We start from the raw sequence: 17,828 nt of genomic DNA, 5'->3' as shown, positions 1-17,828 counted from the left end.
ACGATGCCGATGGTCACATCCTATTTCTATTTATCAACTGCGTGGGTAGGTACTAGGTAGGTATCTTCCCACTTACAATGCACATCACGGTATAAATTGGCAAGACTCAAAATGAGGGAAAATCTGCCAACCAATTGACGTGTAAACCGTTTCTTTGGTGGCCAATAAATATTGCAATCTATCATAAGTCTAGAGCCCTGCACACACCCAGGCATACCAACGCAGACTCGAATTCACTGCTCTTCGACACGTCCTGTCCCTTGGCCAGCAGACCACGCGGTGGCTAGCGGAGCTCGGCCGGCGCCGGGTCAGTCGGAGGCCGAGTCCGGTGGCCGCGACGGGTTCTGGGTCTCCTGGAACAGTTCATACAGCTGCACCAGCTGCTCGGGCCGCAGATGGTCCAGCTGCTCCTCGGAGATGTGCGTGCCGATCGGCCGCGCCCCCTTCACACCGCGCACGCCCAGCTGGCGCGCCAGGTTGAGCGCGTAGCCGGCCCACTCCTGGAGGAACAGACCGGCCTCGCGCGCAGGCGCGTCCCGATGTCGCCGAAACTCATCGCGCACGTATTGGTCGCCAAGGGCCTTCAGTTCGGCGGGCAGACCGCGGTGCAGTCGCAGCACTGATTTGTACAACATGCGCACCGACTGCACGTGGGTCAGCGTCTGGGGCACCCCCATGATGTGGCCAGCACCGACCACTGCGGCAGGACCCTGCAAATTATACAATTTAAACCTCAGCAATCAGCATCTCAGTGACAATGTAGGTCGTTAACACAAATTGAAATCATACAAAGTTGAAGGTTCAATGTTGAGATGCAAGATATTTAGGTCAATTGAGGTTATGGGAAAACATGATCAAGTGTAAGTTGATAGGAAGGTACCTATCCCCTTGTCTATTCCTAAATGTATAAATGTGATTATGGTGATGAAGATCATCAAGTATGAGATGGCCATAGTAATACAACTTTCTTGCAGTGGTGTAAAAATCACCGAACTCTAAGCATAGGTACTAGGTAGGTATTGCATTTGATGAGGGCCCCAGCAAAATACAAGGAAATAGCAAACATGCACAAATCAAACATTACATGATACATGTAATGTATGATGTATACATGTATGATGCAATGCTATTGCAATCCAACAAAACTCAATCCTCACGCATGCATAACTTTGATAATTAGCAACAAATCAAAATCAATCAGCCTCAATCTTGATGTAATGAACAAACACTTGCCTTGAAATTTGAATCACTGGCTACGTTTCCATGGCACAAGTTAAGCCGATTTTGAAAAATAAATTTGTTCCATCATAGCAATTTTTTTTTATAAATTTAGCTTGAATGTTTGAATGGACGGATTGACAGAGCCGGAGTCCACGCTAAGCAGAGCTTGTTGCGTAGACCCCGACCCCTACCGTCCGATCGCGCAATTCCGGGTAACGGGAGAATTTAGATGCCAAAGTTTAACGTGCCCTTCAAAGCCGGACACGGCCTGTCCCACTCAACTGACTTCAACTGGCTGCGGCTGCTCCCACCAACCGCAGACCATCCCCGTCAGGAGTCTCATATATCGAGCGCCGGAGCGTCTCGAACCCGGGCTCTCACTACCGGGAGTCCGATGCTCTACCAACTGAGCTACGGGACAGGCAAAATGTAAAAATGTAAATATAGGATTAGGTGCTAGCTAAAAGTTAAAACCATATATACGCTCATTTTTTGCATAAGGTACCTACCTAAATAGTTTCCGAGTAAAACGCACGTGAAATTTCGCTAAATCGATTTGAGTGTGTCATGGAAACGTAGTGACTGAGCTTTGCAACAATGGAATTAATTTGTACGCGACAAGGCCTTACCTTGGCCTCATTCACGGCCCAAAATCACAATAGACCCAAATCCACCCTCTTCTCAATAGCCACAGTGCTAATTCGACATCTGTGGATTTATGTTCTTTTATCAGTATTCGGAGGCACTTATGTAATCAATGACCAACGAAAGCATAGAAAGAGCCTTCTGCAATCAGCAGCAGCATGTTTTAGCGTTCTAAGATGCTAGAAATGAACACAAAGTTATGAAAGAAGAGCGCAATAACCGCATTTATCTGTGCTTCCAGTAAAGACTACCAGATGAAGGAAAGTTGGCCTTCACCTAAAGAAACCTTCACCAGATGAAGTTGACATTTTACCGGACGCCACTTCATTTCAGTATAGGTAAATACGGAATCTTGGGTAAATAGGCATGATCAAAGGTAAGACCAACTTGTCCAAATCACGTCCAAATGTTGTATCCAGCCCAGTGCTAATCGTCACCCACCCCATACACCAGTGGTCGGCAGGTCACTCGGGGTTGTGCCCCCTTTTTAGGCGCCAGGCAGGGCCATTACCCCCACCTACCAGACCCCATTGCTGTCACAACCAAGTTTACTGAAATTCCATACCTTTCTGGAACTCTTTGGGTATTTCTGCATTTCCAATGCATCAAATTTAAAACATGACACTTCCTCTACAAAGCATTTAGTATATCCCATTTAACCCTCGTACATATAGAGGCGGCGGGTGGTTTTTCGTTAAACGCTCACGTAAAAGCCGTTGGATCACGACCAAATTGTACCCCCGGCCAATCATTTACCCGGGAATTCCTGAGGCCAGTTTTACCAACAGAAAAATAGCCGCCTGCCGGAGTTTTTGCCTAAAAACCGCTTCACATACGTAAGCGCGATGAGCATGTAAGTGGATAGGGTTTTACCGTTTACGTTTACGTTTACGTAATCATTGGCTTCGGAGCGTAAGCGCGATGAGCATGTAAGTGGATAGGGCTTTACCGTTTACGCTCCGTATGTGAAGCGGTCTTAACCCGGCACCGCCTGGGCTATTTCCGTACCCACGACAGCCTGGGGGGGGGGGGGGGGGGGTCGGATCCGACCCCCCCCCTGTTATCTCGAGAACCAATGGTCGTATCGAGCCCCGCGAGGCGGCGTTCGAAAGGTCTCTACGAGGCCTTCCCAAAGCACTCTTAAGATTTTAAGATTGAGGTCAAATTTCGGGTCAAGGTCAGGTCAAAGGTCAAATTCAGGGGTTTTGCATGAATCGGCTTACGGACAGCGGAATCGATAGCTGCTGCTCGAAACTCACCAAAAATGACCTCAAAGGCCTAGTGAAGGTACCATGTGCGTAAAGGGGTCATACTAGGTACAGGTCAAGGTCAGGTCAGGTCACGAAAGGTCACGGTTTTCACTTTCTGCTACATGGGCGTGCGGCACATGTTTTATGGCTTATTTTTCACGCCGAATCCGATGGTAATGGTTATATGTGACCCCAAGTCACTGTGCTGGTGATAAGTGTGCATTGAAAGCATAAAAAATCGTTTATACTATACATAACTAAACTAAAGCTAAGAAAAAAGGTCAATTTTTCAACTTTTTAATTTTGACATAAAAATGCACTTTTCTAGACGAGCTTTGTCCCAGGAATCTAGTGGTGCCATTTGTTTTCACATGCGATGTTCAGAAGTGCCTCTAATTCACGAAAATGCTTATGACGTCACCATGCCCTATGCATGTTGGAGCTATTTTTTTTTACAATTTGGGGGTCAAAAATCAAGATAGAAAGTTGAAATTTGGGGGATCTAATGTTCTAATAGAGCTCTACAACATATATTCCGGTTTTTTGGAAATTCCAAAAATTTTGGATTTTATTAGCTGTTTTCTAAAAAATATAGTTTTTTGAATTTTTAGGGGTAAAAAAACGCATTTTATGGAAAATCCGAGATAGCCATTTTAAAGAACTCGTTGAGCTGCGTCTTTTGATGTCCTTAATTTACAATTTGCTTCAAACCCTGATTTTTGGCGATTTTTTAAACATTTACCACTTTTTGACTAAAAACGCCATGTAGTTACATCACTAAAATCGATATATCTAAAAAAAAAAATTGGAATTTTTTTCTTAAAAATCGCACAGGAGACGTCAAATTGATGGGGGAGAAGGTATGCCAAGTTTCAAGTAGATAGCGAAAGTGGTTCATGAGTTATTCAAGAAAAACGGAGGGGGGGGGGTCGGATCCGACCCCCCCCCCCAGGCGGTCGCGGGTTAAGGCGAAAAATTCCGGCAGGCAGCTATTTTTCTGTCGGTTAAACTGGCCTCTGGACCCATAATGATCATTGGCTTATGAGCTTTTTCTGGAGGTCATCTTGAGCCATAAAATCTCACTTCAAGAAGTTATAGCGGGTCCCGATTTTCTCGACACTCGTCTTTGACCTCCGGAATGAGACGAAATGACCAAGGACCTTAAAAATGGGCAGCAGCGGCTTCCTATAGTCACGGGTAATACGCTCGTTTTTTTATGCACAGCTCCATCTCAGAGTCCGAGAGGCCGCGGGGGTCCGATCGACTCCTCCCCCTTACGTTAGCGGCTGTTGAAACGCCAACAGACGGGCGACGGTTAAAAATTGCAGCTGCTTTTGTACGACTGTACGGAACCGCGGTGGGATGGTGAGGCGAGCAGCTACGTGAAAATTGGTATCTTATCAATGTGTGCTGTGCCTTTGACCTGGGCTAATCTTTGAACCCTGGGATGCAACAGTCACGATGGTTCCATCAATGGAGCCCCTAACTCTAAAAAGATAGGTTTTCTCAGAATCCCTCATTACCCCCACCGAAAGGGTTCCATTACCCCCAAAGGGGGCATGCCCCACCATTTGCCGACCCCTGCCATACACCGTCACCAGCCCACCACATATCTTCTCCTCCCTCCCTCTGCCCTCCCCATAAGTATCCCAGCTCAGCGGTCAGATGCATCGGCTGCCGAGTGCCGAGTCTGATCGCGTAGCAGCACTCGCAGCGCTCATGCTGCCGCGGTCCCGCCCACGGTGGTCCCGCCAAGAGTACCTATACATATGTCCAGCCGTCCAGCCGGTTTATAGCCTTGGTCCAGCTCCAGCCCCAAGATACCTATAAGAAACTCCGGGCCCGTCCCGGGGTGGGACTAAATGCTTTTTTTTATAAATTTAGCTCGAATGTTTGAATGGACGGATTGACAGAGCCGGCGCCCACGCTAAGCAGAGCTTGTTGCGTAGGCCCCGACCCCTACCGTCCGATCGCGCAATTCCGGGTAACGGGAGAATTTAGATGCCAAAGTTTAACGTGCCCTTCAAAGCCGGACACGGCCTGTCCCACTCAACTGACTTCAACTGGCTGCGGCTGCTCCCACCAACCGCAGACCATCCCCGTCAGGAGTCTCAAATGTCGAGCGCCGGAGCGTCTCGAACCCGGGCTCTCACTACCGGGAGTCCAATGCTCTACCAACTGAGCTACGGGACAGGCAAAATGCTTACTAACTACTAAATGCTTACTTCGAAATCTAACCTGCGTTGCGGCATTGGCGGTTATGTGCGGCGTGTATGCCGCATGATTAGTAAGCGGCGACCACTAAATTAAAGACTCAAACGCTCCGACCAGTTCTCAATGAATAACACTGCATACCAAAAATGTCAACCGCTCTCGTCATAAGATATTTAGCTAATATCTACATCATCATTTTGAACCAAATTAATACTTTCAACTTAACTCACTCATTCCTTCCTTTGTTGGCTCCAAACAGTCTTTCGATTGTCTGGAAATCGTATGCTAAATCCCGTACCTGTATGCGACTGGTGCATATAAAGGCCGATAAAAGAATTTGAATAGGCTCTGGCATGCGATTTCCTGGCTACCCAAAAAAGTCTGTTTCAGTCTTGCTATCAAAACATGACCTCGCCCGCACAGGGGGGGGGGGGGTTGATGCAACCCCCCTACGGTTTTTCGCAAATAACTCGCTTAAAAAGCGGCTGATCGCGACGAAACTTTCAGTACCCTCGCATTGATCAATTTAACACCCACTCTGAAAATTTCATGACCCTGACCCAAATGACCTTTGACCTGTGACCTACTTTTCGAGACCATGTTTGGCCGGAACCGCGATTCAGCGTATGTCGGCTCGCATTAGCAGCGCGTTTGCAGTCTTTTCGTGGTTTCAAGCGTTCAAACATGTGATATGATGTTGCCCCCATGCATTAGGGTGGGTGTCAAGGTCACCTGAAGGTCAGGTCAGGTCATTGACCTTTGGTGACCTCGGTTCACTTTTTCGAGTTTGACATGTTTCTAGGCCAGCTTTTTCGAGCTGAATTCGAATTAAGCAACCACATGAACGTTTACAAAGTAGTTTTGGTGCCTTCGTAACATGTTACGAGGCTGTCAGAGGCGGTTGACACCTACTACAAATACCTGGCAGGACCTCTACTGGTTGACCTGACCTGACCTAACCCGACCTGGCCTAAATGAATGAAGACATCATCTGTGATCAAAACTAGCATGATATTCGTGATCAGCACCCCGAAAAACCCCAAAGCAGCCACACTACGACGTTCTAACAGGTCCCAATTTTCCCGCCTTTTGGGTCATTGACCTGACCTGGAAGGTCAACCGATGACCTAGGACCTTAAAATTGGGTATCATCGGCTTTCTCTCGTCACGGGCAACACGCCCGTTTTTTCCGCGAAGCTCTAGCTTGATCAGGAGCGAAACGGCAAGGGCTTATACCTTATACGTTCGCGGCTGAGTATTAATTTGGTTCAAAACAATGATGTAGATAAGTTAGTTATTTAAATCTAAATATCCTATGACGAGAGCGATGGACATTTTTGGTATGCAGTGTTATCCATTGAAAACAGGTCAAAGCTATTGAGTTTTTAATTTAGTGGTCGCCGCTTACTAATCATGCGGCATACACGCCGCACATAACCGCCAATGCCGCAACGCAGCTAAGATTTCGAAGTAAGCATTTAGTCCAGGGGTCGGCAAATGGTGGGGCATGCCCCCTTTGGGGGTAATGGAACCCTTTCGGTGGGGGTAATGAGGGATTCTGAGAAAACCTATCTTTTTAGAGTTAGGGGCTCCATTGATGGAACCATCGTGACTGTTGCATCCCAGGGTTCAAAGATTAGCCCAGGTCAAAGGCACAGCACACATTGATAAGATACCAATTTTCACGTAGCTGCTCGCCTCACCATCCCACCGCGGTTCCGTACAGTCGTACAAAAGCAGCTGCAATTTTTAACCGTCGCCCGTCTGTTGGCGTTTCAACAGCCGCTAACGTAAGGGGGAGGAGTCGATCGGACCCCCGCGGCCTCTCGGACTCTGAGATGGAGCTGTGCATAAAAAAACGAGCGTATTACCCGTGACTATAGGAAGCCGCTGCTGCCCATTTTTAAGGTCCTTGGTCATTTCGTCTCATTCCGGAGGTCAAAGACGAGTGTCGAGAAAATCGGGACCCGCTATAACTTCTTGAAGTGAGATTTTATGGCTCAAGATGACCTCCAGAAAAAGCTCATAAGCCAATGATCATTATGGGTCCAGAGGCCAGTTTAACCGACAGAAAAATAGCTGCCTGCCGGAATTTTTCGCCTTAACCCGCGACCGCCTGGGGGGGGGGGTCGGATCCGACCCCCCCCCCCTCCGTTTTTCTTGAATAACTCATGAACCACTTTCGCTATCTACTTGAAACTTGGCATACCTTCTCCCCCATCAATTTGACGTCTCCTGTGCGATTTTTAAGAAAAAAATTCCAATTTTTTTTTAGATATATCGATTTTAGTGATGTAACTACATGGCGTTTTTAGTCAAAAAGTGGTAAATGTTTAAAAAATCGCCAAAAATCAGGGTTTGAAGCAAATTGTAAATTAAGGACATCAAAAGATGCAGCTCAACGAGTTCTTTAAAATGGCTATCTCGGATTTTCCATAAAATGCGTTTTTTACCCCTAAAAATTCAAAAAACTATATTTTTTAGAAAACAGCTAATAAAATCCAAAATTTTTGGAATTTCCAAAAAACCGGAATATATGTTGTAGAGCTCTATTAGAACATTAGATCCCCCAAATTTCAACTTTCTATCTTGATTTTTGACCCCCAAATTGTAAAAAAATAGCTCCAACATGCATAGGGCATGGTGACGTCATAAGCATTTTCGTGAATTAGAGGCACTTCTGAACATCGCATGTGAAAACAAATGGCACCACTAGATTCCTGGGACAAAGCTCGTCTAGAAAATGCATTTTTATGTCAAAATTAAAAAGTTGAAAAATTGACCTTTTTTCTTAGCTTTAGTTTAGTTATGTATAGTATAAACGATTTTTTATGCTTTCAATGCACACTTATCACCAGCACAGTGACTTGGGGTCACATATAACCATTACCATCGGATTCGGCGTGAAAAATAAGCCATAAAACATGTGCCGCACGCCCATGTAGCAGAAAGTGAAAACCGTGACCTTTCGTGACCTGACCTGACCTTGACCTGTACCTAGTATGACCCCTTTACGCACATGGTACCTTCACTAGGCCTTTGAGGTCATTTTTGGTGAGTTTCGAGCAGCAGCTATCGATTCCGCTGTCCGTAAGCCGATTCATGCAAAACCCCTGAATTTGACCTTTGACCTGACCTTGACCCGAAATTTGACCTCAATCTTAAAATCTTAAGAGTGCTTTGGGAAGGCCTCGTAGAGACCTTTCGAACGCCGCCTCGCGGGGCTCGATACGACCATTGGTTCTCGAGATAACAGGGGGGGGGGTCGGATCCGACCCCCCCCCCCAGGCTGTCGTGGGTACGGAAATAGCCCAGGCGGTGCCGGGTTAAGACCGCTTCACATACGGAGCGTAAACGGTAAAGCCCTATCCACTTACATGCTCATCGCGCTTACGCTCCGAAGCCAATGATTACGTAAACGTAAACGTAAACGGTAAAACCCTATCCACTTACATGCTCATCGCGCTTACGTATGTGAAGCGGTTTTTAGGCAAAAACTCCGGCAGGCGGCTATTTTTCTGTTGGTAAAACTGGCCTCAGGAATTCCCGGGCAAATGATTGGCCGGGGGTACAATTTGGTCGTGATCCAACGGCTTTTACGTGAGCGTTTAACGAAAAACCACCCGCCGCCTCTATATGTACGAGGGTTAAATGGGATATACTAAATGCTTTGTAGAGGAAGTGTCATGTTTTAAATTTGATGCATTGGAAATGCAGAAATACCCAAAGAGTTCCAGAAAGGTATGGAATTTCAGTAAACTTGGTTGTGACAGCAATGGGGTCTGGTAGGTGGGGGTAATGGCCCTGCCTGGCGCCTAAAAAGGGGGCACAACCCCGAGTGACCTGCCGACCACTGATTTAGTCTCACCCCCCGTCCCGCCCGCCGGTACAGGGGGGGAGGGGGGGGGGCCGGGGAGGGGTGATGCAACCCCCCTAAGGTTTTTCGCGAATAACTCGCGTAAAAAGCGGCTGATCACGACGAAACTTTCAGGACCCTAGCATTGATCAATTTTACACCTACCCTAAAAATTTCATGACCCTGACCCAAATGACCTTTGACCTGTGACCTCTTTTCCGAGACCATGTTTGGCCGGAATCGCGATTCGGCGTATGTCGGCTCGCATTAGCCGCGCGTTTGCAAGCTTTCGTGGTTTCAAACATTTAAAAATGTTACTTGATGTTGCTCCCTTGCATTAGGGTGGGTGTCAAGGTCACCTGAAGGTCAGGTCAGGTCATTGACCTTTGGTGACCTCGGTTCACTTTTTCGAGTTTTACATGTTTCATAGGCTAGTTTTTGGAGCTGAATTCGAATTTAGCAACCATTTGAACATTTACGAAGTAGTTTTGGTGCCTTCGTAACATGTTACGAAGCTGTCAGAGGCGGATGACAGGTACTACGAATACCCGTCACGACCCCTACCGGTTGACCTGACATGGCCTGACCCGACCTGGTGACCTAAACTTTTACCCGACAAATAATGACGGACTTCCTTTGCAGTAGCGGCAGAACACCTTCAGGGGGGCACTGCCAACTTTTGGTCCCATTCTTTCCATGCAACGCCCATAGGGCTAATGTTAAAATGCCAAAATCAAAGAGGGGCACGGTGCCCCGGTGCCCTCCCCGTTCTGCCGCCTATGTTCCTTTGCTGATTTTTTTTTTTTACGAAGTCGCTTACCGCGTGATACTACGTTACCCAGGGCTCAATTTAGACGGCGCAGGGGGGGGGGGGGGGGGGATCAGTCAGCCCCAACCGCGGCCCGGCACGGGTGGCGCCGAGTCCTAACCGGGCCCGGGGAATAGGAAAGTATACCAGTTTCATTCAACATGGACTTTTAACCCTCGCCCATGTAGGGGGAGGGGGGGGGGGGTGCACCCCCCCCTAAGGTTGTTCTTCGCTACACGCCGAACCGTTTCAGATAGCCTGCTCAAATTTTCAGTACCCTGTGGGGCATCCTTTGCGCAACTTTTGGTATTTTTTTTGTCAAGGTCATGTCAGGTCACGGAGTTATGACGTCATAAAGGGAACAACCTCCGGCCAGATTTACGCTAAATTGGAGATTGCTTCACATTGGTATAAATGCCGACTGACCTGACACACTGATGGATTGCTTTAGAATCACAACTGGCTGAGTTGACATTGGCACAATGTCCGTTGACATTTTGAAGGTTACTAAAGGTCAAGGTAAGGTCAGTGGCCTCGGTTGACCTGTAATGACTTCTTGCACTTGTATGCCTTTTCGGGGTATTTTGATGCCATGAATTCGAATTTGCTATCCATTTCAGGCATCGTCGGTTGTTTCTTGTAGTTCATTTTGGGTCAGGGTCAGGTCAGTGACGTCACACGCCTGACGTGACCCAATGCCCAAATGACCTTGGAGACTTCCGATGCTCCCAACGCATCATTTTTAGAGTTATGACATCGAAATACACACCAAACGATAGAGAATTGATCACGGATCACGATAGTGAAGGTTTCAAGTCGATATCTCTTACCGTTTTGCCGCAATCGGCGCGGAAATCTGAAAAAGTTAGATTTTTCCGAAAATTTGACCTTTGACCGGTCATAAGTAGGTCAAATGTTGACCTAGGACCAAAAAACATACCACCAATCGCGAGAGCTCGTTGAGAGCAATCCGTTGGTCTTTTCCGCTAAGCTATACGACGCTCCGTTTTCAAACGCCAGGGGGGGGGGTCGCCCATGCCCCCTGCATGGGCGAAGGTGGCAAAACACCGTTTACGGGCGAGGGTTAAACTAGAATAGCAGATTTGTAGCTTGAGATGAGACCAGCACAAATCAGGAGTTTTTATGGCCCTACGATCACCCAATGCAACGATATTCCATTTCTCGTTCCGAGATCAGTAGGCCTACCTACCTACCTGCCTTACGCATCAATGAGGTGCCTTATGGAAGAAAGCCGAGAATGCCAAGAGAATGCAGCTAGCCGGCAGAGACCGACGTCAGCTAATCAGCATGCAATAGGTTTTGAGCTACGCAATATGATTCGTGGTCAACGCGTACTAAGCTTTCGCTGCAAACACTGTTTAGCCTGTGCCAAGATGGAAAACAGTTCTTCCCAAATGAAAATATTTTACAATTTCCTTTCGTTTATATAATTTATTTTCCTTTTTCATCATTCTGTGTTTAAATGTCATAAAAACATGACAAAAAAGATATTTGAGGAAAGTGGTAGGCATAGGTATTGAATATTCCCCTTAATTAGGTCAGTTATCGTGGCCTGGTGACCTGACGGTGAAGGATCTAGATCTGACATTTCGAATCATGTGCACAAATTGTGCATTATAAGGCCTGTGCAAAAACGCAACCTTTTTTAAATATTTGCGATAAATCTCATGGGAAGCCGGTAACAACGACCCCTCCGCAACAGCGCTGGTTAATTAACCGAACAGTTCGGTACCCTCGACATTCGACAATAAGTGACCAATTGTATTGATAATATACAATCTGAGGACCTGAGAAGCAACGCAACTTAACTATAGGGGAAGTTGGGGGAACGCCGAAGACTTTTTTTCTGACGCCCGTAGCACGCAAGGTAGACAACATAAGCTATTCTTGTTGGCGTCATTCGAGAGGCCAGTCTTTTGCCTTTCAAACATACCAGGCGCATTTGATGAATTCGCATACCGTTAAGCGCACAAACTAAAAATACCAAAGAAGTGACTTTTTCGGCGTTGCCCCGGACTGCGGGGAAGCCGAAAATGGGAGAAATAATCTACGGGGAATGCCGACATTGATATTTTGCCATTTTATCTCAAACTTTATCCAGAATTCATCAAAGCTGACACGCGTTTTAAGAGCTTGAGGACGCGGTGCACACTGGAAGTTATAATTGTGTGATATAATAAGAAAATGCCAGGTAAATCATTCCTTATAGGTAACAGGCCGTTGTGTCGGTTGAAAGTGTAATTTGTGCGACTAAAAATACGCGTTGCTATTCTACAGCAGTAAAGTCCACGTAGCGTGCTTTTAACACGTGCGTAATCGCACGTTTTCGGCATTACCCAGCCTGCCATACTTTCATTTGCAGGCCCATAACTTTTCAACGTGCTGTATAAATTTCAAATAGGCAGCACACTTATGCAAAGACATGCTAAAGATTACTTGACCGAATTGGCTAGACAAACGGTAGCACAATGAGTAAGAAATGCAGCTTCAAAGGCGCATGTAGTACAAGGGAAACGTACCTTGAAAACGCTCTTGGCGCCCTCACAGTCGAAGTATTCCGAATGACGACTCGTAACAAACATGCGATAATTGTAGTCACTTAAGCTTCAGAGCATCACTGACAGGTGGCATCCATGTGTTACGGTTTTCGAAATATCTCGAATTTCGGCTTTGCCCCAACTCCGGCATTGCCCAACTTCCCCTAATACATAATACTCAGCAATATAACTACGACTAGACGTAACACACAGCATACCATTACCTACGTTAGCCACATCGTGATGCATTCCATATTCACAAATACCTACACATGGTATAATAATTAAAGGGACCCTCCCACCTTCAAAAAGTTAATGAATTGGCATGACTGTGATGTCGCTCGGTTCAGAGAGAGTGAAAACGAATATCTACCAAATTTCACCGAAAATATATTCACCGGTTTTCAAGATATTAGATTTTTACTTTTGTTTACTTTTTGGGATCTCCGCTGTTCCTAGCGACTTTATTTGAAAGTGAGGCATTTGTTGCGCGCAAAGCAGCATATACCACCGCGTGCTACCAAACGTTTAAGTAAAAGATTAAAAAATCGTTAGATCTCCGCTGACGTCACAAATTCTAAGGGGACATTCCAATGCATTAGCCCCTTAGAATCCGAGAACTGTAAGTTTGAAATTCCATATCTCCAAATTAAAGTATTTTTCGATCTTGTGAGTGCCCAAACCGGTATTTTCAGGCCATGGCCACCAATTTGGCTATCTCAACTCAAAACTAATGGTTAAGGTGGGATGGTCACTTTAACAGTACAGATAATATAATTTTTAAATCAACTCAGGCACATACAATATTCACGATTAATGACGCAGACATTTTGAGCTACGAAATAGTTTCATAGCCTTTAACAATTGGTAAATAACACTGAAGAAACACCAGCACCGTTTTAACCATCCAATAGACACATACTTTTTTGAGCGTAATGAGTCACCTTTAAATCACACAAAAACAAATATCACCATAATTTAGCACGGCTCGTTTTGATTCATTCCGCGGAGAGCAGATGCCACCGACAGATTTGTACACCCTGGGCGTCGCGGGCGTCCGCCCAGTGGCGGCGCTCTTCACTGCTGGTGCTGCTGTGGCCCAGTCCGAACCATCCGATCAGGTCCCGCTTGCGCATTGTCCGCTTGTTGTAGACACTTACTATGAGCGAGACATCCGAAAACTGAAACAGCGGCAGCTGCAAGAAAGGCGCTTCTGTTGTCACTCTGACATCTTATAGACATAATTATTTTAGCAAAATGTTGCAGCTTTCTACTCTTTCTAGCAACTCTTTCCACTCTTTCTAGTGACGTCACTGGCTCACCTGGAACATCAGAGTCTCTCTGAAGAGCGGGTTGATCTGTGCCCTGCGAACGGAGGTTTTCCCACTGGCCAGTTCGCTGCCGCTGCTGCTCACCAGAAGTAAGCGAACATAGGTGTCCGGCGCACGGCTGCCAGAGTTTGACCTGCGAGCGGTCAACGGGTCAACGGCAGAGGTTATTACAGGTCATGCTAGTTGATGTTCATAAACAAAGGCTACAAGTATGTCGACTTTCTTAGGGCTAAATTAGGCGGAGCTAAAAAGAAGAAGAAAAGAAAAGAAAACAGACAAACACAGTCGCAAACAGATCACATAGTTCTTTAGTGGGCTTTATGATTTAGGTAATGCCAATTCCCAGGTCAGCAATACAGTGTCATCCTAAATAGCCCGCGACCGCCTGGGGGGTCGGATCCGACCCCCCCTCCGTTTTTCTTGAATAACTCATGAACCGCTTGCGCTATCAACTTGAAACTTCGCATACCTTCTCCCCCATCAATTTGACGTCTCCTGTGCAATTTTTAAGAAAATTTTCAAAAATTTCTGAGATATATCGATTTGTGATGTAACTACAAGGCGTTTTCAGTCAAAAAATGGTAAATGTTTAAAAAATCGCCAAAAATCGAGGTTTTAAGCAAATTGCAAATTAAGGACATCAAAAGACGCAGCTCAACGAGTTCTTTAAAATGGCTATCTCGGATTTTCCATAAAATACGTTTTTCACCCCTAAAAATTCAAAAAACTATATTTTTTGGAAAACAGCTAATAAAATCCAAAATTTTGAGAATTTCCAAAAAACCGGAATATATGTATAGAGCTCTATTAGAACATTAGATGTCTAAAATTTCAACTTTCTATCTTGATTTTTGACCCCCAAATTGTAAAAAATAGCTCCAATATGCATAGGGCATGGTGACGTCATAAGCATTTTCGCGAATTAGAGGCACTTCTGAACATCGCATGTGAAAACAAATGGCACCACTAGATTCCTGGGACAAAGCTCGTCTAGAAAAGTGTATTTTTATGTCAAAAATAAAAAGTTTAAAAATTGACTTTTTTTCTTAGCCCTCGTTTAGTTATGTATGGTATAAACGATTTTTTATGCTTTCAATGCACACTTATCACCAGCACAGTGACGTGGGGTCACATATAACCATTACCATCGATTTGGCGTGAAAAATAAGCCATAAAACATGTGTCGCACGCCCATGTAGCAGAAAGTGAAAACCGTGACCTTTCGTGACCTGACCTGACCTTGACCCGTACTTAGTATGACCCCTATACGCACATGGTACCTTCACTATGTCTTTGAGGTCATTTGTGGTGAGTTTCGAGCAGCAGCTATCGATTCCGCTGTCCGTAAGCCTAATCATGCAAAACCCCTGAATTTGACCTTGACCTGACCTTGACCCGAAAGTTGACCTCAATCTTAAAATCTTGAAGGTGCTTTGGGAAGGTCTCGTAGAGACCTTTCGAACGCCGCCTCGCGGGGCTCGATACGACCATTGGTTCTCGAGATAACAGGGGGGGGGGTCGGATCCGACCCCCCCCCCCCAGGCTGATGTGGGTACGGAAATAGCCCAGGCGGTGCCGGGATAGCCTGTCAAAGATAATAAGATAAAAACGAAAAAGAAGACAAGCAACACGGGTGGCATCGGTACGGGACCGCCTCGTGAGACCTCCCACCTGAAGTGTGATCCTTTGACGACCTCTGCGGCGAGTCGGCCCGTGGTGCGGCTGTACTGCAGACCCAGCAGCAGACCGGGAGCGCCCCAGCGCGGCAGGGTGCGAGCGCTGCCGGCACTGGTCACCACTGGACTGGAGGCGCCGCTGCCGCGCCCCACCGCCCGCTGGAAACACCAGAGAATGGGCTCAGTGCACACTGTCAGCCGACGGTTCACCGGTGAAAGAGACCGACTGACTTCAGCCGAAAGCTCCTATTCTACTAACTTTTCACGAAAGCGGACAGTCCTACTCGCAATACAGATGCAGGCTTGTGGCCCGGCTGTTACATTTAAGGCGGTACGGGAGCAATAACAATACGAGTATATCATTGTTTCATGAGAATAAGACATAGATACACTGGTGGCACAGGAGCCAGAGCATGTCCTTTTATAACCCTATCTTGGATGTGAAAGGCAGCTCATCTGGAGATAAATGAAACATTTTCGTAAGCTATCACGGACACTATTCACCCCACTCACACCTGTAGACTTTGCACGTTCCATGTTCATTATAATTCAGATTACATGCATAAAATAGTGCAGTGCCACACACCCCACACACCCAGACTCAAACGTAAGCCGCGTTTGGTGCGGCCGTTTTAACTCCGTTTTAACTCTGATCACTGATCAGCTCAGAGAGGCTTGCAGCCCGAGTCAGCTCCATTCTTCTTACCCCGCTGTTGACGTGCGGCCTCAGAGAGAGCCAGATCGAGGTATGGCGCTGCAATCTCTCCGGAGTGCAGGGCAGAACGGCCTCGCCCAGAGTCTGGTGCCGCCGCAGACGGTCACTGGCCAGGAGTCGTAGCCGCACCGCCGACTCCCGCAGGGCCTCTGTCGGGACGGGTAGTTGCATGGGTAACTAATAACTATGCTGAATATATTATGTGGAAAACTGATATGGAAAACAACATTAATCTAGGTTGGATGCAAATGAATGCACTGCATAAATGAAAGTCATGGTTAAAATCACGAACATAGTTTTGTGATGAACTAAGCTGTTCAATAAAATTTAAATGCATGACTCGTAGATAATAATTTATATAAAATATAGAGAGGAACCTACGCAATAAAAGTGCAAATAGAGTAGTGGTTTACCTGGCTGTATGTTGTCAAACACGAAGGTCTGGTTGAAGCGAGGGTTATCGCCATACTGCAGTTCGCTCAGGAATCTCTGTTTCTTCTCTGGTAGCAGGGCTAGCTCCACCTGAGGCGTTCAAACGGCCGTGAGGCGAGGGTCTTTCCCTCTCGCAACGCATCCAAACATGGTAACTTCTAGGTACTCGCTGAAGGATGTGCGTTTTTTTTTTTTTAATGGTAAGCAAAGAACAAATTAAATAATAAAGTGTAGCATGGAGTTTACATGCATAGGAAAAGTTTGCAAAAAAGATGACATTCATATCCAGTGTTGTTTTTAAAAAGCATCTGAAATCAATCGGATTAAAATCTTAGAAGTATGCCCTAAAGACAATTAAAAATGACCCTAACCTCCTAGTGATTCGCCGTACCTACCTGTGTGTAGCTTTGGCTCTCCCGACTGCTCAGCACGCCTCTGGCCTGGACCACCCTGACAGTGAGCTTCTTGTTGAGCCGGTCGTACGCCCCGGAGACCTCCAACTGACCACTGCTCCAGCGTTCATCGTTACCGACCGAATCCACGTGCAGCAGATGACCCTGTCACAGCGTGATGTGGGGAGCGATTGGTGAAATATCGCGGTGAATGGATCCGATTGCGTGTAGATGGCTCGATTACATATACCGCTTTTTTAGCTTTGTGGTTTGGTTGTAAGCGTATTTTTCATACAATATTGCACGTTTGATGCCTATAGGTGAATGCGTATGACAATTATTGAAAGTTTCAGACCCAATTCAAATATGCCTGCTACATGAAAATGAAATAAACATTTATAGTAACAACGCAGGACAGTTTCCCAATGCATGGCCATGCATTTTTTTTTTTTTAGTGTGGGAATTTGGCGAACGAAAAATTGCCATCCGAAGGGCGCGGTCGGTCGGAAGCCAGCGGAGACGGCTGCGGCGATATACCGACGCTCACGTGCAGCTCACCGACACTCACATGCAGCTCACCGACACTCACGTTGGTGGAGAGGGACGGCGCCGAGCTGGAGCTACCCAGTGACGTCACGTCGATACCAGAACGCCACGCCCGCAGCGGCGGCTGGAACGCCCGCCTCTCCAGCGCCTGTGTCAGAAGCGAGCGGCTGTTACAGAGATGAGC

The 17,828-nt window shown here is 46.5% G+C and overlaps 2 protein-coding genes and 1 long non-coding RNA gene across 4 annotated transcripts; all 3 read right to left on the bottom strand.

Moving 5' to 3' along the window:
• Positions 1–8: 8 nt before the first annotated feature.
• LOC122393389 (succinate dehydrogenase assembly factor 3, mitochondrial-like) lies at positions 9–2,069 on the bottom strand. Of its 2 annotated transcripts, none has more exons than XM_043389336.1 (2): positions 1,851–2,069; positions 9–710 (listed from the first exon to the last, which is right to left on the bottom strand). In XM_043389336.1, exon 2 carries the CDS (start codon positions 675–677, stop codon positions 309–311), a length of 369 nt encoding a protein of 122 aa, XP_043245271.1. In that variant the 5' UTR covers positions 678–710; positions 1,851–2,069; the 3' UTR covers positions 9–308. The 2 variants fall into 2 exon arrangements, with proteins under 2 accessions (XP_043245271.1, XP_043245272.1); XM_043389337.1 differs by lacking the exon at positions 1,851–2,069 and adding an exon at positions 1,234–1,255.
• Positions 2,070–13,414: 11,345 nt separating this feature from the next.
• LOC122393396 (synaptotagmin-16-like) lies at positions 13,415–16,096 on the bottom strand. The gene is made up of 4 exons (XM_043389350.1): positions 16,073–16,096; positions 15,555–15,718; positions 13,875–14,016; positions 13,415–13,748 (listed from the first exon to the last, which is right to left on the bottom strand). Exons 1-4 carry the CDS (start codon positions 16,094–16,096, stop codon positions 13,551–13,553), a joined length of 528 nt encoding a protein of 175 aa, XP_043245285.1. The 3' UTR covers positions 13,415–13,550.
• Positions 16,097–16,269: 173 nt separating this feature from the next.
• LOC122393387 lies at positions 16,270–17,243 on the bottom strand. Its single transcript, XR_006258690.1, has 3 exons — positions 17,102–17,243; positions 16,688–16,796; positions 16,270–16,423 (listed from the first exon to the last, which is right to left on the bottom strand). It is a non-coding gene; the product is annotated as an uncharacterized LOC122393387 (long non-coding RNA).
• Between the last annotated feature and the right edge of the window lie 585 nt (positions 17,244–17,828).

Source organism: Amphibalanus amphitrite, unplaced genomic scaffold, assembly GCF_019059575.1.
Source record: "Amphibalanus amphitrite isolate SeventyFive unplaced genomic scaffold, NRLGWU_Aamphi_draft 000533F_arrow, whole genome shotgun sequence".
Taxonomy (NCBI): domain Eukaryota; kingdom Metazoa; phylum Arthropoda; class Thecostraca; order Balanomorpha; family Balanidae; genus Amphibalanus; species Amphibalanus amphitrite.
Note: the sequence above shows the minus strand (reverse complement) of the source record. Positions and strands in the feature narration are given on the sequence as shown.